Source organism: Alosa pseudoharengus, unplaced genomic scaffold (assembly GCF_046254945.1).
Source record: "Alosa pseudoharengus isolate Yale_2024_CS ecotype anadromous, Long Island Sound unplaced genomic scaffold, YU_APseudo_1.1 YU_APseudo_1.1_scf_15, whole genome shotgun sequence".
Lineage (NCBI taxonomy): Eukaryota > Metazoa > Chordata > Actinopteri > Clupeiformes > Clupeidae > Alosa > Alosa pseudoharengus.
In genome coordinates this window covers 39,869,125-39,892,135 of record NW_027468620.1, presented here as the reverse complement: position 1 = coordinate 39,892,135, position 23,011 = coordinate 39,869,125, and the positions used below count along the sequence as shown (strand labels likewise).

The window sequence follows — 23,011 nt, the reverse complement described above, 5'->3', positions numbered from 1 at the left end:
GGGCCTAGACATACAGGACACAGTGATGTCACGGGCCTAGACATACAGGACACAGTGATGTCACAGGCCTAGACATACAGGACACAGTGATGTCACGGGCCTAGACATACAGGACACAGTGATGTCACGGGCCTAGACATACAGGACGCCACAGTACGGGAATTGTGTCACTCTGTTGCATTCTTCCATCCAGCTAGTTCCTGATTCCAAATGCGCATCATCAGTTCTATCATTCATCAGCTCTGTTCAGGGTTCTTTAACGGCAGCACTGGGTGTGTTCAGGGTTCTTTAACGGCAGCACTGGGTTTAGCAGGTGTGACGTGGACTGCATTTGATGACTGCTACAAGGTTACCTATATAGTCACATTTCAGTGCTGGCAAGAAAACTGGTGTGAAGGCGCCACCGTGTGGGCATAACTAATAGTGCAACCTAATGCACTGCCCCTGTCTGGTCCAGTGTTAAATCAACACACTGCACACACATCATATCATATAATTACAATGAACAGATAGTGAATTCAAATAGAAAAGCTATAATACAGCCAATCCTGCGTTTTAAATAAATGTACAGCATTTAATATATGTAAAACTATGTAAATAAATGTAAAGCATTTAATATATGTAATACTATGTAAATAAATGTAAAGCATGTATGTATAATGAAAAATCATTGTTCCAGTTAGAGCCCGTTATGTTGTCCGTGATTTTAGTGTCCGCAGCAGAAATGGGCTCAATGACGAGGATGTGGAGCTGATATCATTTCCACACAGACAGATTTATCAGCTGGTGCACAAATATATCATCATTTTTATTTCATCATTGTGTTATTGGGAAATTTGGCCACAGAAAATTGATCCAACTCAGTTATGTTCGTCAGTGATAGCGAGGACACCGTGTCTGCACATCGCCATAACTGCCTTTTTTCCTGCGATGAAAATAGTATGACACTACACAAAGCTAATTACATGGAATTCGCTCAGAAAAAAGGCATTCTGATAAGCGAGCTAATAAGCAATTAGCACTTACCTCAAAACGACGCGCAGCTTCACTGATTTTCCAGACGGTGTAGAACGAGGAAAGGCAAAATGTAAATGGTCCGGGCGGTGTACATATAGGCTACAGCTGAATTAGGTTCGGGCGGATTCACGTCTATAGATGTAGGCTACGGGAACGGTGGATCACGCGAGCGCACTGATGCACGGGCGCGCACAGCTTGCCTCATGGAGTATAAATAATTCAGCTTCTACATGCTGATGGCATAATGTCACGTTTCCAATTTTTTGTTCTGTTCTGGCCATCCGATGTAGATAGGCAGGGCGTCCGACGAATGAATTCTAACATTGTTTTATTTTATTTTTTGCATTATTTGGTAAATGTTATCTGTGGTAGGTTATTCCACAACGAATTTCTTTTCATTTCTCGAATGAGAAGAGGGTGAGTTTGAGTGCTCCAGTGGGGTTTCATGTGTCTGATGCTGATCATCTTTAATCAGTGTCCAATTATGTACTGAAAAATCAGTATAGAATGAACCTAGCTCATGGTCTAGCTCAAGCATGCCAACATCGGTTTCTGTGGTTCTAAGGTTATTCGTTTTGTAAATGGGACTGGTTTGTTTGGTTGGGCTAGGCCTAATTAATTGAATTTTGTTACTGTGCTTCTTTATAATAGCTTAATTTCCACCATAAACAGTAAAAGAGAGACCGAGAACCTCCTACCTCCTCGGACTTTTTGATTGGTCTTGAAATATCGCGAGATTTTAGTTGGTCGGTGATTCCCTTGACTCAAGTGTGTCGGTGATCCATGGTCTGAGGGCTCATTGCTGCTGCACAGTGTTCAGTCTGTCTGTACATAACGAAATGGCGTTACTCTACAAATCAGCTGCAACACTCCTGAGGTCGTCAAAGTTGGCGCCTTTGACAGCAGCAATAATGCGACAGTATTCCGGTAAGCACGCGGCTATTTTGAAGCAAACAGCAAGTATTTTGCTTTTGTCTGCGTCAATGTCATGTTAGCTTCACAATGAACTTCAAGCTAAGTTGCAGCGCTAACAGCAATGCTACTTAACTGACTTGCTGGCTTGATTTGGTAACTGTTGTAAAGGTAACCTACCACGACATCCTTTAGTTTGATGTCTGAAATGTGTCATGTCGCACAGAAGTCCGAGTGTTATGTCACTTGTTATTATCCATAGACAGCTAGCTAGCCAGCTGTTGCAAACATGCATGGAACCAGCAACGGCAGCTGTTAATCCTTGCCCTGTTAACCCTGCTGTTAACCCCTGCTCTAGTGAAGGTAGACCATGTTATTGTAGTTTTGAGCATTAGGTAGACCACCTTATTGTAGTTTTGAGCATTAGGTAGACCACATTATTGTAGTTTTGAGCATTGCCCCAGTGAAGGTAGAACTTATGTTATTGTAGATTCAGTGTTTCCCAGAGAATTGAATTCCATTTGTGGTGGTTGGTTTGCAGAATTAACTTGAATGCAACATTTTTTTTAACAAATTAGCACAGCGTGGTTATGATGCTAACCAGATTTAAGCACAATTTTAGTACAACCTGGAAAATCATTGTGTGGTGGTCAATGTTGATATTGTGGTGGGCCGCCACAAATAAGTCAATGTATGGGAAACACTGAGATTTGAGCATTGCTGTTAACCCCTGCTCTAGTGAAGGTAGACCATGCTATTGTAGTTTTGAGCATTAGGTAGACCACTTTATTGTAGATTTGAGCATTGCTATTAACCCCTGTTCTAATGAAGGTAGACCAAGTTATTCTAGATTTGAGCATTAGGTAGACCACGTTATTGTAGATTTAAGCATTGCTATTAACCTCTGCTCTCAACTTTGCCTTAATGTCCTAATGAGGGGTGATTCTGCTGAACTCTATGGCTTTGTCTTAATGTCCTAACAGACAGCCTTATAACTTTGTCATGGAAGGAGATTGAAGCGTAGGGCTCTATTATTAGGGAGTTTACCACTTCCTCTTAGTTTAACTTGATCTGGGTTCGTCACTAAACCAACACCTCCCTGGCAACACAACTGAATAGTATTTGTGTGTGTATTGTTAGCGAGTAAGTCCAGAGGAGTTAGTCAACACACAGTCTGGGTTTGTGAACACAGGGCCTCAGTGGAGGAGTTAGTTCGTGAACACAGGGCCTGGTGTGGAGGAGTTAGTTAGTGAACACAGGGCCTGGTGTGGAGGAGTTAGTTAGTGAACACAGGGCCTGGTGTGGAGGAGTTAGTTAGTGAACACAGGGCCTGGTGTGGAGGAGTTAGTTAGTGAACACAGGGCCTGGTGTGGAGGAGTTAGTTAGTGAACACAGGGCCTGGTGTGGAGGAGTTAGTTAGTGAACACAGGGCCTGGTGTGAAGGAGTTAGTTAATGAACACAGGGCCTGGTGTGGAGGAGTTAGTTAGTGAACACAGGGCCTGGTGTGGAGGAGTTAGTTAGTGAACACAGGGCCTGGTGTGGAGGAGTTAGTTAGTGAACACAGGGCCTGGTGTGGAGGAGTTAGTTAGTGAACACAGGGCCTGGTGTGGAGGAGTTAGTTAGTGAACACAGGGCCTGGTGTGGAGGAGTTAGTTAGTGAACACAGGGCCTGGTGTGAAGGAGTTAGTTAGTCTGGTGTGCTCCACAGCCGGTTCTGGCCAGTTCCAGTACATCCTGGTGGAGAAGCGTGGGGAGCAGCAGAATGTGGGCTTCATCCAGCTGAACCGACCCAAGGCCCTGAACGCGCTGTGCGACGGCCTGATGCTGGAGGTGGGGCGGGCGCTTGACACCTTCGAGGCCGACTCCCAGGTGGGCGCCATCGTCATCACAGGAAGCGATCGAGCGTTCGCAGGTGAGACCCCGCTCACCTGTCTCAGCTCCACCTGGAGAAAGGTAACTGAGGGTTTGGCTGCTGTTTTTACACTGTGATTTCCTCATACACTTACCTGTTGGTTTTGGATTGGAATGCTTGTGTTGGACTGTAGCCATGACGACTATATCACTCTATTGTATTGGACTGTAGCATGACGACTATATCACTCTATTGTATTGGACTGTAGCATGACGACTATATCACTCTATTGTATTGGACTGTAGCCATGACGACTATATCACTCTATTGTATTGGACTGTAGCATGACGACTATATCACTCTATAGAGTCTCGAAGCCATGACGTAGCGTTGCCAAGGCAGCAATTTCACTGGATCTAAACAAATCAATCTAATCATTGAAATCGCCATAGCGGTGGCTTTCTTAATCTATTTCAATAATTTTACAACGTTTCTAAGACGTTAGTATATTTTTTTACACTGTAGGAATCACATACTACAACATATATTCATACCAACACGATCAAATTTGTGACTACAGAGTTTTATTTTAGCATGGGTTTCCTCCGTAAAAGAGACCTGCATGTAACTTCACAGCATGCGGTTAAAATCCTTAAATTCACGGACGTGTTTTGGCTTTATTTTTTTTGGCAAAAAACGTTGCTCTTAACAGCCGCCAGTCTTTGAGAAGACGTGAAATATCCACTGGAATTTTGTTTCTTTCTATTACACCTGCCAGGGAATCCGTGTTATGTGGCTAAGCTGCTGCCTAGCAGGTAAAATACGTTTAAATTTATATATTTATTTTTATTAGCTAGAAATGATGCCACATGTCTACATTCAATGCTATTTATGCCACTTCGAAAGTTTGTTTAGATCCAGTGATTCTGCTGTCATGGAAACGCTACGTCACACTTCGGGACTCTATTGTATTGGACTGTAGCCATGACGACTATAACACTCTGTTGTTCTCTTGTCTACATTTTTCTTCTTTTCTTATTTTTTTCTGTGTTCCATGCTTTATTGCATCCTGTGTTTATTTGTTTGTTTGTTTGTTTGTGTTGTTGACGTAATGTTGTTTATCAGCGGGTGCTGACATCAAGGAGATGCAGAACCGGACGTTCCAGGAGTGCTACGGGGGGAACTTCCTCGCCCACTGGAACAAGGTGTCTCTGGTCAAAAAGCCTGTCATCGCCGCAGTCAACGGATTTGCAGTAAGTGCTGACCACAGGACAGGCCCCACCACTGTGAACTTCCTAATTAAAGGTGTACTCTGCATTTTTGATGAAAGGCAGGACCCACCACTGTGAACTTCCTAATTAAAGGTGTACTCTGCATTTTTGATGAATGGCTGTTAATATGTGAGCTCAACAGGAAACTAGATTTGGGACACCACTCCTCACAGTGTTCTGGAAGCAACGTGTTGATTTACTATCTTATACTGATATGGAGTGTGTGTGTGTGTGCGTGTGCGTGTGCGTGTGCGTGTGTGTGTGCGTGTGCGTGTGCGTGTGCGTGTGCGTGTGCGTGTGTGTGTGTGTGTGTGTGTGTGTGTGTGTGTGTGTGTGTGCGTGCGTGCGTGTTAACAGCTCGGCGGCGGATGTGAGTTTGCCATGATGTGTGACATCATATACGCCGGGGAGAAGGCTCAGTTCGGCCAGCCAGAGATCCTCCTGGGCACCATCCCAGGTAAGAGGTCAAAGGTCACAGTATCCTCCTGGGCACCATCCCAGGTAAGAGGTCAAAGGTCACAGTATCCTCCTGGGGACCATCCCAGGTAAGAGGTCAAAGGTCACAGTATCCCAGCTCCTACCGTGGTCTGGGTAAGAGACGCTACTTGGACCAAAGCAAGGTCAAAGGTCAAAGGTCCCAGCGTTTCCCAGCATTCCGTGGGAATTTGGACGTCTCTACTGGCCAGGATTTGTGTTATCAACACAAACATGACGTGCAAAAGATGAAGCATGTAGACAGTGCGGATTATGGAGAAGGATTATGTTTTGCGCAGGTCTGCTTTATCCCTGTGGACCACACACCTACAGGTGTATAGGCTGTTATGGCCCAGTGGAGAGTCCTACAGGTAGAAGTGTAGACTGTTCTGGCCCTCTCGGAGACTCACCTGTGTGTCCTCCTCAGGTGCGGGCGGCACTCAGAGGCTGACGCGAGCCGTGGGGAAGTCCCTCGCCATGGAGATGGTGCTGACCGGAGACCGTATCTCCGCCCAGGATGCCAAGCAGGCAGGTAGGCACCAGACCTGATCACACGATCCCAGAGATGCCAAGCAGGCAGGTAGGCACCAGACCTGATCACACGATCCCAGAGATGCCAAGCAGGCAGGTAGGCACCAGACCTGATCACACGATCCCAGAGATGCCAAGCAGGCAGGTAGGCACCAGACCTGATCGCACGATCCCAGAGATGCCAAGCAGGCAGGTAGGCACCAGACCTGATCGCACGATCCCAGAGATGCCAAGCAGGCAGGTAGTCACCAGACCTGATCACACGATCCCAGAGATGCCAAGCAGGCAGGTAGTCACCAGACCTGATCACACGATCCCAGAGATGCCAAGCGCGCAGGTAGGCACCAGACCTGATCACACGATCTCAGAGATGCCAAGCAGGCAGGTAGTCAGCAGACCTGATCACACGATCCCAGAGATCCAAATTCCCGACATCTCAACAACTTCCAGTTTGGGACAACTCGGTGAAAACGAGCGTAGTGGACAAATGAAGTTAATTAAAAATGACAATGACAATGAATATTCGGCCACTCAGTCGAGTCATTTCTGTATGAGCAAGATAGTAGTTTGTAAGGACACTCACTCAATCTAGCTGTCGTCAACTTCACATTGCAATGTTTTTGCTTTTCTGTCTAGCTCAACAGAATAGTTCAATACATTTTCAGTAACTAACTACAACCACATGGTTTTGGTTTCACCTAGTACAACCCTTAGACTATGCTCAGACTGGTGTATTTTTCAGATTTTTGTAAAAACGGAAAAAGCGGTCTGCACAACTTCTCTTGTCAGTAGCCAAGTCTGAACGTATCCTTTAGACTGCAGACTAGAGCTGAACGATTTATTGCATTTGCGATAATATCGCGATATGATGAAACACGATTTTCAAACCTCAAAGGCTGCGATTTGTAATATGTGACGTCACCAAAACGCATTTATACTTGCGCTTGCCGACGCGTCACCGACTCTTCTCACCGACCACTAAAGAAGCAAAAAACGTAACGTGCGTGCGTGCGTGCGTGCGTGCGTGCGTGCGTGCGTGCGTGCGTGCGTGCGTGCGTGCGCGCGCGTGCGTGCGTGGAGAGCACAGGACAAGAAGCCGTGTCAGTGCCACTACATGTAGACCTATTTGTTAACTAACGAAAGAAGGTCATATCTACATGAAATAGAAACAAAATAGAAACGAATCAGAATCATTAAATGTTTACAAGGCTGGAAGTTCAACAAATATAGGTCTACTAATGTGATTAAAATAGTTAAAAAAAATATTTCATTCATCAATCTTATTCAATGACCTAATGCCATCATAACATAGGCCTGGGCTCCAGGAAAGAACAGTTTATGTTTAACTTATCTAATTTTGTGTTGGTCATACTATAGAGTAATATATTGCTCGTCTTTGTTGAATAAGACAGAAGATAAAGAGCTTAAAAATAATCGCGCATCGCAATCGCAATATTGGTGAGAAAAATTGCAATTAGATTTTTTTCCAAAATCGTTCACCCCTACTGCAGACTGACAGTCATAGACTGCACTTTATGTCAAGAGGAAACACAGGCATGCTCATACTCAGCTGATCTTAATGCTCATACTCAGCTCAGCTGATCTTAATGCTCATACTCAGCTGATATTAATGCTCATACTTAGCTGATCTTAATGAAGGAAACACAGACATGCTCATACTCCGCTGATCTTAATGCTCATACTCAGCTGATATTAATGCTCATACTCAGCTGATCTTAATGCTCATACTCCGCTGATCTTAATGTAGGAAATAAAGACATGCTCATACTCAGCTGATCTTAATGTAGGAAATAAAGATATGCTCATACTCAGCTGATCTTAATGCTCATACTCAGCTGATCTTAATGTAGGAAATAAAGACATGCTCATACTCAGCTGATCTTAATGTAGGAAATAAAGACATGCTCATACTCTGAATGCTCATACTCAGCTAATCTTAATGGAGTGTGGAGATGGGTCTCGCTGCAGAACACAATGTGTGGAGATGGGTCAATGTATGGAGATGGGTCAATGTGTGGAGATGGGTCAATGTGTGGAGATGGGTCAATGTGTGGAGATGGGTCTCGCTGCAGAACACAATGTGGAGATGGGTCTCGCTGCAGAACACAAGGTCCAAGGGGGGGGGGGGGGCCTGATCTAAATCCAACTCCTCCCACTATATCTACGCTTGCGCCCTACCGTACATTGACGTGATCCAGTAGGTGGCAGTAATGCACCCAATGGCACCTAATCTGCCAATGAACGCTCATAAGAAGAAGAAGGGCTGGCGATGTCCGCCTCCCTGTTCTTGTTGTCCCTGTCAAGGCTGCCAAGTCGTGGACACCTCAACATGCAACACAGTTGAGAAAGGGTGGGAATAGTGGACACCTCAACATGCAATATACAGTTGAAAAAGGGTGGGAATAGTGGACACCTCAACATGCAATATACAGTTGAAAAAGGGTGGGAATAGTGCAATATCAGTATAGATTGAGGTTTAAGATTAAATATAAATATAGTGCAAGGCAGTTTAGTGCAATGATAATGTATTAATAACACTATTGTTAACTGTAAGGTTGAAGTACGCATGAGGTAGATGAGCAGAACAGTGTTGATTGAATTTGGTCAGTGTGAGGGTGGGGGCTGTTACTGAGTGTTCAACACAGTGACAGATGTAAGCAGCCCTTAGCAAACAGTCCCAAACAACTTCTCTGCAAGGTAAATAGGATTTTTATTCAGTCATTCAACATTATTGGGGTAAGGATGGCTTTTTTCAGGCTACGTTTTTGGTTGTAACCCCTTGTCAATCAGTAGAGAAGTAAATAACTGTCAATCAGTAGTGAAGTAAATAACTGTGTAGAACCTGCCTATGAGGCCACGGTGATGATGGTTTCACTTTGCCTTTCGGTTGCCACGGTGATGATGGTTTCACTTTGCCTTTCGGTTCAAATAATAGGCCACGGTGATGATGGTTTCGCTTTGCCTTTCGGTTGCCACGGTGATGATGGTTTCGCTTTGCCTTTCGGTTCAAATAATAGGCCACGGTGATGATGGTTTCACTTTGTCTTTCGGTTCAAATAATAGGCCACGGTGATGATGGTATCGCTTTGCCTTTCGGTTGCCACGGTGATGATGGTTTCGCTTTGCCTTTTGGTTCAAATAATAGGCCATGGTGATGATGGTTTCGCTTTGCCTTTCGGTTGCCACGGTGATGATGGTTTCACTTTGCATTTCGGTTCAAATAATAGGCCACGGTGATGATGGTTTCGCTTTGCCTTTCGGTTCAAATAATAGGCGAGTGCAGAATGCATGTAGTCACAAACAGGTTTCAGTAAAGCAAGGTTTAGTGGAGTCCCTGTGTTCTATACATGGTCTCGCATGCAAGCAGATTCCTTCAAATGCGCCGCTGACTATCAAAATACTGATGCGCTGTTTAAAGTTGCGCTGCTTGCTGTTAAAGGGAATGACAGATGTCTCTCTCATTGGTTGAAAGGCTGTTATGCTCACCCATGACTGATTGAGAAACGGAAGAACAACCTTTTTGAACACTGCGCTCAACGTTTTTACGTTATTGCCAGTACATAACTTACAGGCAAACATGACCACACAATACACTAAGGGCAACAACAACAACAACAAAACTAAGATATAATACTAATGATATATATAAAAAAATATATAAAAAAACCAACAAAAACAAACAAAAAAAAAAAACAGACAAACATACAATCAGCTAGACTGACAAATAAGACCTTGATTGTGGATCACATAATATTTATAAATTACCTGGGCATATCTGTTCACTTTCAATCCATGTATAGAGTAACAAAAGTCCATCTCCTTATAAATAAAGGCAGTTTCAGCTGTAGAATGGCAGTCATATTTTCCATCATTTGGACATGTTTAATTTTCTGTATCCATTCAGATATTGTGGGAGGGTCGGGCTGCATCCAGTGAATGGTTATCATTTTCCTAGCGGTCATCAGAAGGATATGTAAAATATAACATTGGTCTTTGGTCAAATTTTGTTCTGCCATGTTGTCCAATAAGAACAACACAGGGTCCAGAGGTAAATTAATACCCATAATTTTTTCCAATTCGTCTTTAATGTTTCTCCAGAATATCTGTATTTTGGGGCAATCCCAGAATATATGGGTATGGTCTCCAACCATCCCACAATCTCTCCAACACTTGTTATTACATTTGTTATTAAAAACACTGACTTTTAAAGGGGTCCTAAAAAACCTCATCTTTACTTTCCAATCAAATTCCTTCCACAGTTGGCTCCCAATCCCCTTATGAAATTCAGAGCATATATCCTCCCACTTATCATCCTCTATAGTGACATTAAGCTCCATTTCCCATTCCCCTTTGATATGTAGAGTGTTATCAGATGTGTCAGCCATTAGCTTTTTATAGATGAGAGACACTTGATGTTTTGTTGTTAGGAGTTTTTGTAATATATGTATGAAATGCATTTCAATATTAGTGGGGCCTTGCTTGATAATGTCCCAGTCAGTGTGTTTTGTGATGTAGTGTCTGATTTGCAGATATCTGTAGAGATCGCTTTGGGGTAAACTAAATTGATCCTGGAGTTGTGAAAATGATTTGAATACATTTCCTTCAAATAGCTGATTCATTATTTTTAACCCACTTTCAGACCATCTTCTATAGACTCTGTCAACTATAGATGGGAGAAACTCTATATTTCCCAATATGGCTATGGCCCGTGACAAAGCCACCCCTCCTCTTAGATGCTTTTGGACTATATTCCACACTCGGAGTGTGTGTTTAATATATATGTTGCTTATTTAAAAAAAAAATTGAGACTGCTGACTAAGAAATGGCAGAGTATTTAATGATATTCCTGATAAGGAATTTCTTTCAATAGACACCCATTCAATCTCTTCATCTCTGGCTACCCAAGCTAGCATTGCTCTGAGTTGGGCTGCCCAGTAGTACAATTTGAAATTGGGTAGACCCAAACCTCCTTTCTCCTTACTTGCCATTAATATTTTCAATCTTATTCTTGGTCTTCTATTTTGCCAGATACATTTTGATAAACGCTTTTTAAGCAACTTAAATGTGGACTGTGGAACCTTAATAGGTAAGGACTGAAAGAGGAAAAGTAGCCTTGGTAGTACATTCATTCTCACTGTCTCTACCCTACCAAACAGTGAAAGCGGTAACATATCCCATCTGCTTATGTCTACATTGATTTCTTTTATCAATTTATTATAATTTGCTGTAAATAGTTGCTCGGCCCTTGAAGTGAGCATAACACCCAGGTAGCGAAATCCCTGTTTGGGTCTTCTAAAAGAGACCCTATCATCTAGCTGGGAGGGCCAATCCCCTGCTATCATCATGGCTTCAGAATTGTCTGTATTGACTTTGTAGCCTGAGACAGCACTGTACTCGCTAAGGCTATTCAGTAGTGCTGGGATAGAGGTACTAGGGTTCTCTAGAAATAATAAAATGTCGTCCGCAAATAGCGCTATCTTATGTTGAACTTTTCCTTCATCACATATACCTTGAATGAATGGATTGGTCCTAATCAACTCCGCTAATGGTTCAATGCTTAGTGCAAACAGAGAGGGGGATAGAGAGTCTCCCTGTCTGGTTCCCCTTCCCAGTGGAAAACATTTGGAACAGTGTCCATTAACTCTAACTCTGGATCTAGGATTGCCATAGAACATTTGAATCCACTTAATAAATGTATCATTAAAGCCCATACATCTAAGGGTCTGTTGGAGGAAGAGCCAGTCAACCCTATCAAATGCTGAGAAGCACTGACGGGGCATTTCTTTTGGCTGCAATTTCCTGTAAATTAAGGGCTCTTCTAATGTTGTCTACTCCTTGTCTGTTGTTAATAAATCCCGTCTGATCTGGTTTCACAAGTTTATATATATATTTCTGTATCCTCTTTGCTATTATTGAGGTTAATATCTTAAGGTCTACACATAGGAGACTAATTGGGCGATAGGATTTGCATTGTGTTGGATCTTTATTGTCTTTATGGATTACACTAATTATTGCTTCTGACCATGAGCCAGGTGGGTCCCCTTCTTTAAGTGCATAGTTTTACACTCTGAGCAATAATGGTGTTAATTCATTTATAAATGTTTTATAATATTCTCCTGGAAATCCGTCCACCCCTGGTGATTTATTATTTTTTAGATTTTGAATATTATCTTTAATTTCCTTGTCTGTAATTGGAGAAGACAACATTTCTGATTCAGATGATGTTAATTTAGACATTTTAATTGAGTTAAAGAATATTTCCATCTTTTCTTTTATCTGTGGGTCCCTCTCTTCCTCATATAGCTTTTCATAGTATTTAGCAAATGCCTCTGCAATATCATGTGGTTGCGTTAGCATCTTACCCTGATATGGGCACTGTATCTTGTGAACAATTCTACTAGATTGTTCTTTTCGGAGTTGAAAAGCCAATAAACGGCTTGCTCTATTTCCAAATTCATAATATTTTCTTTTTGTAAATCTTAATGCACCTTCTGCTTTAGAAATTAACAGGTCATCCAATTTTTGTCTAGTCTCCTTTAGTGTTGCTAATACTTCCTGATTATTAGATAGCTTGTGCTCTGTCTCTAGTTCCTTAATTTCTTTCTCTAATTTATCTTGTTGAGCTAATCTTTGCTTTTTCAGTCTTGAAGAAGTTGCAATAATTTTGCCCCTCATCACCACTTTGGCCCCCTCCCACAGGATAGAGGGAGATACAGCTCCATTATCATTTAATGTTATGTATTCTATTAAATCTTCTTTTATTTCTTGTTTAATTAAGTTGTCATTTAACAAAGAAACATTCATTCTCCAGTATTTAAACTGTTTACTAGGCCCTATCCTCACCTCCAAACCTCCAAAGTCACCGGTGCATGGTCCGATATAGTGATGGGTTCAATACTGCAGTTCCTAGTCCTAAAGAGTTCTGTTCCAGATATCAAAAACATATCTAATCTCGAATAGCTCCCATGCACCTGAGACATAAACGTAAAGTCTTTCTCCCTAGGGTGTAGGTGGTGCCATACATCCACCAACCCCAACTCACACATCATTGCCTGAAGAGTAGTGGATTTTTTGGACAAAGGCCCCACTGCTACTGGGAGTCTATCCATGTTCTGTTTCAGGACACAGTTGAAGTCCCCTCCTATTAAAATAAACCCCTCTGCTTTATCCGCTAATATAGCTCCAACATTTTTGAAAAATTGTGTGTCATCCTCATTGGGAGCATATAGATTCAGCATAGTAACTTTTGTACCCCCAATGGTTCCCATTACCATAACATATCTCCCTTCTTTATCTTTAATAGTCTGTGTATGGTTAAAGTAGACTGATTTGTTCAGTAAAATGGCCAGCCCCCTTTTTCTCCCGCTCTCAAAGGAAGAACTAAATACCTGGTCCACCCATTCTCTTTTTAATTTTAGGTGTTCTTTTTCCGACAGATGAGTCTCTTGAATCATTGCTACAGAACAGTGTAATTTCTTAAGTTGACCTAATATCTTTTTTCTCTTGATTGGATTGCCCAAACCCTTCACATTGTAACTAACACAGATTAACCTGTCCATATCTCAACCTGTATGTCACTGCATCTCTATCCCTATCTTTTATCTCCACAAAAGTTTCACACAATATACATAATGACAGCCCAGCATTTAACTCAATGTGAAAAAAGCAAATAAAAAAAAAAATAGAACAATTACCTAAGCCTAACCTAAGAACAAAGTTATGAACCATAGACTTCCACATACCCAGCTGGTAATCAACAACTTGACAAAAATGTTTGGTCGTTAGACTGAACAAACCAGCTCCTGGTGTTGCCTGGGCGAAGGGTGGTGACAGCTCCTCCGCGGGTGTCACACTCAGTGTGTTTGGGCTGCTGTCGTCCGTCTCGTAGAACGATTGCAGCTCAGTCTGCACAGCCTCGCGTTTCAAAAGTTCCGTCCAATATTGCAAAAAACGATTAATGTCCTAACGTAGTAGTCTTTAACATATCCAAATTGTAGAAGAAAACTCGGCGTAATCAATGTCACTCTGCTTCCTCAAAGAAGGCCCTTACATCCGCATTCGCCAGCATCGCTGAATCTCTCTCCTTTCTCCTTCCTGCGCTTTTCCACCTGTAACGTCCCATCTCCCCTTCCATTTGCTCCCGTTCATCTATCTGATATTATTAAGTTCCCGAAGTGTCTATCTGAGGTTGGATATTAAGTTCCCTAAGTGTCTATCTGAGGTTGGATATTAAGTTCCCGAAGTGTCTATCTGAGGATATTAAGTTCCCGAAGTGTCGGGAGTGCTTCTGTTAGCGTCGGGTAGGTCTTCTCACCAGAATCCATGAAGACTTTCAGCTGTGCTGTGTAGATGCATTTAGCTTTGATGTTTTTCTCTTTTAAACTTTTGATGACCTCTCTAACCTGCTTTCTCTTATTTTGTAACTCTGGGGAGTAGTCATGGTCAAAGTATATCTGTTCTCCTTTGAAAACAAGTTTTTGGCCCCATGCTTGTCTGAGAATCTTCTTCCACGGAATAGTCCACAAATCTTATGATGAGAGATCTCGGAGTGGCATTGGGACTCGTTGGCTTGGTTGTTAAAGACCGATGGGCTCTCTCAATTTCTAGGCTCACTTCAGGCATTGGGTCGAGGACGGACTGTATCAACTCCTTTGCAAACTCCCTAACATCTCTGCCCTCACTCCCCTCAGGCACCTTATATATTCTCAAATTATTGTGTCTCATCCTATTCTGCAGGTCTTCACACCTGGCTGTTAAGTCCATATCACGGCGCAGCAGATATCTCATTGCTCTCTCATACCTTTTCCCATTGTCTTCTGCCGCACTAATGCGATCTTCCGCCTCTGTTGTTCTTGTCTCCAGCCTTCTTATTTCAGTTTTCAGTTCCTCCATAGACGACCCCAATTTTGTAAGCGAGGCCTTAGTCTGTTCATGTCCATCACGGTTTTCCGCCCGTAGCTTTTCTAGCTCGGCTAATACCCTGGATTCCATGTGGTGAACGTTAGCACTAGCATTATCGTCTTCTCCCTTTTGGTTTTGCTTCGGATTTTCATTCTTATCTGTCAAGTTCTGCTGTTTACCAGCACCTCTGCCTCTAGATGATGTTGACATCACGTAAATATATTATATCGCCTAGTTTTCGATCAGTTGTTAGGATTTTTAATAATCAAATAGACGGAGCTCCGTTTTTAGGCTTATGCCTTAGACATGGCGTCACCGGAAGTCTGCGCTCAACGTTTAATAACAAAACCACCCCGAATGTGAACTGGACACACCCCTAAGCTTTTTGACACTGACCACGCGTTTCAGGTCACACAGACAGAGCCCTTCGTGTTGTACTAGCAGCTAATGTTAGCTACCCAAAACGCCAGAAGTGAACACGTATTTGTATTACGTAGCAACAAGCTAACAACCCCGACCAAGATCAGCTACTCCCCCTGGATCTTGTGTTTAGACTCCGCCCACTGGACCAAGATCAGCTCCACCCCCTGGATCTTGTGTTTAGACTCCACCCACTGGACCAAGATCAGCTCCACCCCCTGGATCTTGTGTTTAGACTCCGCCCACTGGACCTATATCCAGCTCCTCTCCTTGGCTCCATTTGAATTTGTGATCCACAATGCCCATGTCAGTAGGACTCCATAGATGTCAATAATAATATGAGATTTCACACTAACTTTGCTAATGATTGGTGCATCAGACTGAGTTACTGCAGGCACAGAGATGAGAAGGGTTTGTATCATCTTATCTTACCCACAAAGACGAGAAGGGTATCTTATCTAACACACAGAAATTATCTTATCTAACGCACAGAGACGAGAAGGGTATCTTATCTAACGCAGAGTGACGAGAAGGGTATCTTATCTAATGCACAGTGATGAGAAGGGTATCTTATCTAACGCACAGAGACGAGAAGGTTATCTTATCTAACTCACAGAGCTGCGTAGGGAAGGGATGAGAAGGGTCTGTATCATCTTATCTAACGCTGGGAGAGACCGTAAATAAGTTGAATGGTGGCGTGCTCCTTTAACAGGTGGCTATTTCGCCCCCACAGAGACTTACAGGTTATCAGTTAAAATTCAGGTTCAGTGTGTAAAATAGTTGTTGGAATAGTTACTGAACATCACCATAACCAAATCCAACTCCATAACCTGTCAGCAGATAACCTTAACTGTCAGCAGATAACCTTAACCAGTTAACACTGTCAGCAGATTAACACTGTCAGCTGATCACCTTAACCAGTTAAGACTGTCAGCAGATCACCTCAACCATAACGTGTAGTTAACACTGTCAGCAGATCGTGTGTTGATAATCTGATCATCTGCAGATTATTGATGGGCATGATTAATCGACGATCGATAGTTGATCATTAAGAATTTCGTTGATCACGTTAATTTGTTGTTGATTAAACTAATGCAGGTTGCGTTACATAGTGTGTCTTGAAGCAATGAAATGAATTTCACTGTGTGGCAGCAATTAAACATTATACCACCCCGGGACAATATTTGACGCTATAGACTACTCTATTACCTACGAGTTTCTGTTTTGATTTATGAAGAGTTCACAGTAAAGTGTGGCGTGGGGCCATTTTATCGTTTAAAGAAACGATAACCTTAGTTCACTGCAAACACACCCAGTGGCCTACTGGTTAGCGCCTCGGACTTGTAACCGGAGGGTTGCCGGTTCGAACCCCGACCAGTAGGAACGGCTGAAGTGCCCTTGAGCAAGGCACCTAACCCCTCACTGCTCCCCGAGCGCCGCTGTTGCAGGCAGCTCACTGCGCCGGGATTAGTGTGTGCTTCACCTCACTGTGTGTTGAGTGTGTTTCACTAATTCACGGATTGGGATAAATGCAGAGACCAAATTTCCCTCACAGGATCAAAAGAGTATATATACTATACTATAACACTGCAATGTAATAATCAGTGTTGGGAGTAATGCGTTACAAAGTAACGCGTTACTGTAATTCCACTACTTTTAGTGGTAACGAGCATGTAACGAAGTATTTTTGTAAATCCAGTAACGCAATTACAATTACTGAAATTTCAAAGAGTTTGTTACTTGCGTTACTCTGTTGATCTTGAATGAACGACTGCAGACAAGATGCACATTTGCTGCTTTGTCTCCCGACCTTAGCTGTGTTTCCAGCGATTGTGTTTCATGTTTATATTGCAGATGCATTCTTTACAGTTAATAGGAGCCTCCTCACATTCCTCCTTATTTCGGATTTATGCTAAAACACACAAGAGTGCATTACGCTACAATTTAAATGGGCATCTTAAAAGCCTTTTCCCTTTCGTTTCCATCTCGTAAGCTCCACTAAAGTAAAAGCGCATTGTTGTTTATTGCGCCTATTGCGCAAAAGCCTCGTTATATCAATTTCTCATTCTTACAACATAGCCACGCCACAACACCAATAGGTACCAACACGGTAGCCTATATATAGCCTTGGCACAAGCAAGCACACATTTAACTCGAGAGGAAAATGCAGATTTCACTTACCAGATAAAGAAACCTCCAAATAGCCTACCGTACGTAACAGCGACTTGAGTTATTTGCACAGTAGGCTATGTTTACATCGGAATTGACGTCCATGGTGTTATGGATTCATTTGTCTGCGACGGAACATTCAACTTCTCTCTGGAACACCTTATCAGATGAAGAGTAACCTTCTGCATAGTGCGCGACAATCCCAAACTCTCGGATGCATTAGAACTTATTTCGGTAGGTCAGCACTTGTGCAGCGCAGGCTTTTCCCAAACTGGTGGTGCTTAAAATGCTATATAATACAACTGTGTTCAAAGCAGGATGAGGATAACCTAAGGTTATGTGTGTGTGAGCAGACAATAACTGCTTTGAAAATAGGCCATTTAACATTGTTTCACATTACATCCCATTGAACGAATTCCATGTAGCCTACAGAAGGATTGCAATAATAATGATAATAATAACTTATTACTATATTGCAGAATTCAGTGTCAGTGCACCACCATGCATACTAGTAGAAGGCAAGCAGTAGGCAGTGTACTGTACATATCTATCAAACCACCTAGATGGTGAGGGTGGCGCAAAACAAGGTCAGGGAGGCCATGCATTGTAGAATGTTTTGTGGTCGGAAAAAGTTTGAGAACTCATGCACAAGGCTATTGATTTGAAGGGCCGTTGAAACTACAATAAATAGGTCCAAAAATTAGGTTTATTGTGTGTGTGACTGTTCAGTACTGTTCATATTGACATTTTAAAAGCAGACTTAAAAGTAACTCAAAAGTTACTTTCTCTAGTAACTAATTACTTTTGATATACAGTAATTGGTAACGTAATTGAATTACTTTTGAAAGAAGTAACTAGTAACTGTAACTAATTACTAATTTTCAGTAACTTGCCCAACACTGGTAATAATTGCCTACCAGTAGGGCTATCAGTGCACGAGCAATAGAAGGTCATTGTTTCGATTTAACTCAATGAAATAAGAGCTGTTCTTAATATGTTATATTGTTGGTTGGTTTAATACCTTGTTGTCAATGAAAAGTTATCCTACACCATGGGTCTCCGACACGTCGCTTTCAAGCTCAGTCGCTTGCCATCCACTTCTGAGCTTGCCAGAGGCTGAAGCAGTAGGCCTAGGCTACTAGTACTACATTTAAACACAATTGTTGCCGCGACTGGAGGCATTCCAGCCTACGAATTTAATAAAATGCCTTGTCTCGCAATAAACAGCGGGTGAAAATCCAGACTCTTTCAACTACATGAAATGTGAGTGAGCCATCAAATACTCCCTAGATTTCAGTGCTCATCAGTCCCAACATTGAGCAATATAATCAAACTGTCCAAAAGTAAATTAAATCCCAAACCAAATGGAAAATCGTCTGCTTTTGATAGTGGTATGTGCTCCAAACGAAACGCATGTCTCACAATAAAATGCAAGTAGAAATAAAGGCCTGCTCAATTTAGCCTACCCCAAATAAAGTAAATAAAATACCCCGGCCATTTTTTATGAGGCTTTGTTAAATAGCCTAATTAATTGGTATAGGCTAATCTCTCATCCTCTTTCTCGACTCCATGCCTTGGATAGTTTTGAGTTACATTTTGACAAAACCTGTCAGATCTAAGCATTATTATGGTTTTGGTCAAGTTATTGTTTAACATGATTCTTTTTTATAATGTATTATTTTGGAACAAACAAGGGTCTCTGTTTAATCTGAACGCCGGCTCTCATTCTGCTGCTTTAGAGCAGCGCAGCGCAGCGCAGCGCTTAATATCTTTACAAGTTTAGCCTGACCGAACGTCCCGTTTAACTGCCACAAGTTATTCTTCTTGTCATAAAGATCTCGTCGAGGAAAAACATGCTGTATTTTTGTATTTTCATTGCACTTTTAAATGTATAAAAAGTTAAATAAATAGTGAATTTTAATATAGGCCTAGAAATATTAATGATTGATGGATAGTCGATCGTTAATTCTCCCGACGATCGACTAAGAAAATTTAATCGAATGCCCATCTTTACTGCAGATAGTCTTTCCAAGTGAAGTGTAACCAAATGTGGCTTCCCTCTTCACTGTGACCAAATGCAGCCGTGGCATACTGGTTAGGGCTTCGGACTTGAAACTGGAGGGTTGCCGGTTCGAACGCCGACCTGTAGGAACGACTGAAGTGCCCTTGAGCAAGGCACCTAACCCCTCACTGCTCCCCGAGCGCCGCTGTAGCAGGCAGCCCTCTTCATTGTGTCTCTGACCAGCACATATTTCCTGGTTGGATGCCATTTGTGGCTCTGTGTTGAGAGTTGCAGTGGGCTGGCCGTCTGTGTAGAGGCAGCTATGATAAGCTCAGAGCTGCACACGTTATTAGTTGTGTTAATAATCCACAGGACCATGTTGATAGAGTGATTGGTGCTGCCTGGCCGTGCTCAGAGGAGAGACTCGGGTGGTCCCTGTTGCGGTCAGGGCTGGGTTTTCCCCACACATGCCTCCTGTCTGGGCTGTGTCTTCAGTGGCCACTAGAGGGCGCCAGTAGGAGCAGATTGTCCGTGAGAGATGCAAAGCAAGGTCAAGTCAATAGTGCAGGAAGCCGCCCCCCCCCCCCCCTCCCAGAGATGGGCTCAGGGAAGAGCTTAAAGACTCACTGAGACTCGCGGGGAATCCTTAAGTCGGCCAATCCCGGCGTTCCTAATGGCTTGTTATGAGGTTGAAAGGTCACTCCAGTTATTTTGCCCTCCACCACCCGTGACCCCCCCCCCCCCCCCCCTCCATCCCCCCTCTCCCCCAGTCAGCCCAGGCGCCAGACCCTCAATCCCCCCGCTCGGCCCCACCCTAAAACAACAAACCAGCCCCTCCTATACCTCCCCCTGTCCCCCATGGAAGTCAGGCCTTATGGAACACCAGTGTGTGTGTGCGAGCGTGTGTGTGTGCGTGCGTGCGTGCGTGTGCGCGTGCGTGTGTGCGTGCGCGTGCGTGTGTGCGTGCGTGCGATCTCTGATCTCTTGTGTCTTGTGTGCAGGTCTTGTGAGTAGAGTGTTCCCCGTGGACCAGCTTGTCTCGGAGGCCATCAAGACTGGCGAGAAAATCGCTGGCAACTCCAAGCTGGTGTCCGCCATGGCCAAGGAGGCCGTCAACGCAGGTCAGTGATCAGTTGTGTGTTTGTTTGTGTGTTTGCTCTTCTCTTCTCAGTTGCTTCCGCAGGGCAGTGTGGTGTTCCGCAGGGTGTTCCGCAGGGCAGTGTGGTGTTCCGCAGGGTGTTCCGCAGGGCAGTGTGGTGTTCCGCAGGGTGTTCCGCAGGGCAGTGTGGTGTTCCGCAGGGTGTTCCGCAGGGCAGTGTGGTGTTCTGCAGGGTGTTCCGCAGGGTGTTCCGCAGGGCAGTGTGGTGTTCTGCAGGGAGAGCGGGAGCTCATGAGTGTGATTTCAGTTTGTACGCATTTCCACGTCATTAACATTCACCTGGTGTGTCTGATCTCCAGCGTTCGAGTTGACGTTGGCCGAAGGGAACCGTCTGGAGAAGAGGTTGTTCCACGCCACCTTCGCCACGGTGAGTAGTCCTGTCGCTCTGGGCTCGGGTCGGAAATGCTGTCTGTAAAATGGAAAATGCTGTCTGTAGTCCTGTCTGTCTGTAAAATGGAGAATGCTGTCTGTGAGTGTTGGACACTGCTGAACGGCCTTGTCTCCTCTCCGCTGCATTGCAGGAGGACAGAAGAGAGGGGATGACCGCGTTCGTTGAAAAGAGGAAAGCCGACTTCCAAGATAAGTAACCGAAGTCGAGTGGAGACGCTGGACTGTCTTAGGATGGATGGTTTTCCTTCTACAGTTCCTGCTATCGGCTGGAGCCTGCGATGAGAAGTGTGATGCCTTACTGCGGCTTCCTGTCTGACTAACTAACGAGGTGGCCTGACTGGACAAGCTTACAGAGTCTCCATAACACACACACATACACACACACACACACACACACACACACACACACACACACTTCTGATCACCACTGTTCTCTTTGCCTTCTCTGAATCTATCATGTTTTTAATACATTTTCCCCAGAGATGTTTTTGTCTCAATATTGTTTGCTGAATAAAAATGTAAGTTGTGTTACTGGAATTGTTTGGACTGATTCCTATCATCTGATTCCTATCATCTCAATCCCTAAGTTCCTACGTGTCCTTTGAAGACCAGGACCGACCACACCAAAACCAGAACCAGAACAGGACTACAATATGAAATGCCATCGCTTTAATGGGTCAGTCATAAGATATTGCTTTAATGGGTCTGTCATAAGAGAGGCCATTTTGTCTGGAGGTTAAAAACAATTGCATTTCCAGCTCCTAATCTGTCATCAGTTGAATTGATCATAACAATTACTATAGATAATGAAGCATAACAAGGGCCCAGTCACTGGATTCACACCTCATTAGGCTTTCCCACATTACTGCCTAAAACCTTTGGATAACCCTGGAGGAGCTCCACTGCACAGAGATGTTATAGAACAGGACATCAGAGGTGGTCAGTGGCTGGACACAGTATACTGTAGCATGCCAAGAGACTTGAAACGTGTCAAATGGGGAAAGGAGTGGAGGTGCACGCCATCTTTTATGTGAGCTTTGCGCTGACAATTACAACACTAGATGTCGCCACGGAATCACTGCGGACTATTCATGTTGCCCTAATTATTCTGTGCGTCACGAATCCCCGCGACAACAGCAGCAGTTTGGTGCTTTAGTAGGTTTTTATGTGATTTGATAAACGCAGACCTAACGATCATTTCTGATCATTTGTGTGTGACCGTTGGTGCCAGATGCTCACATTCTACAGATGTACACACAATGGACAGGATGGCATTTAATAAACTATAGGCCTTGTCCTTTAAATTAATCCATGTTTAATAACTTTGTTTAATGAATTTGTGCTAACTGTTTGCTGAAATGTGTTGCAGTTTAAATGACATCCAACCCGTTCGTTATCTTCTGCAAAGGAAACAATGTCATGTTTATCGCTAAATCGTGCCTAAATTGTGCAGGTAATCCAGTGATATTTTACTTGTAGTTTGTTCTTTAATTATTTTATTTTGTGACTGTGTATAGGCTTCTTGCTGGTGCTATTTCTAATGTAAATGAGGACTTCATAGGTCTAACGGGAAACGAAATACGGAAGAATTGCTGTAACAACTACAATTATATTAATTTAGCAACGTGGCGTGCACGTTACGCTAGCCTATACACATGCGTTGGATTGTTCATTCAATGTTAACAGTTTCCAAAACATAACATTCCTTGAATTTCCCCTGGGGATCAATAAAGTATCCATCTATCCATCTATCTATCTATCTATAAACGGTTTCTTCCCTTTAACCCATTTGTGCTTTTCTGGAAAAGACTGACTGATCAGGCTATGCTGCTGTTTTATGTGTTTTAAATCAAATAATAAATGAGTCATTTTACCAAAATTTGAAATAAAT

General features: G+C 43.1%; 1 protein-coding gene across 1 annotated transcript; it reads left to right on the top strand.

Annotated features, from left to right (window-relative positions):
• Nucleotides 1-1,795: 1,795 nt before the first annotated feature.
• On the top strand, nucleotides 1,796-21,652 carry echs1 (enoyl CoA hydratase, short chain, 1, mitochondrial). Its single transcript, XM_076286415.1, has 8 exons — nucleotides 1,796-1,944; nucleotides 3,639-3,842; nucleotides 4,908-5,035; nucleotides 5,411-5,510; nucleotides 5,955-6,059; nucleotides 20,573-20,692; nucleotides 21,030-21,097; nucleotides 21,252-21,652. Exons 1-8 carry the CDS (start codon nucleotides 1,857-1,859, stop codon nucleotides 21,315-21,317), a joined length of 879 nt encoding a protein of 292 aa, XP_076142530.1. The 5' UTR covers nucleotides 1,796-1,856; the 3' UTR covers nucleotides 21,318-21,652.
• Nucleotides 21,653-23,011: the final 1,359 nt, after the last annotated feature.

Bases quoted from the DNA above. Each gene is read 5' to 3' on its own strand.
- echs1 (XM_076286415.1), top strand. From the start codon at position 1,857: ATGGCGTTACTCTACAAATCAGCTGCAACACTCCTGAGGTCGTCAAAG. The intron at 1,945-3,638 runs GTAAGCACGCGG...TGTGCTCCACAG, and splicing joins AATAATGCGACAGTATTCCG to CCGGTTCTGGCCAGTTCCAG. The intron at 6,060-20,572 runs GTAGGCACCAGA...TCTTGTGTGCAG, and splicing joins CCAGGATGCCAAGCAGGCAG to GTCTTGTGAGTAGAGTGTTC.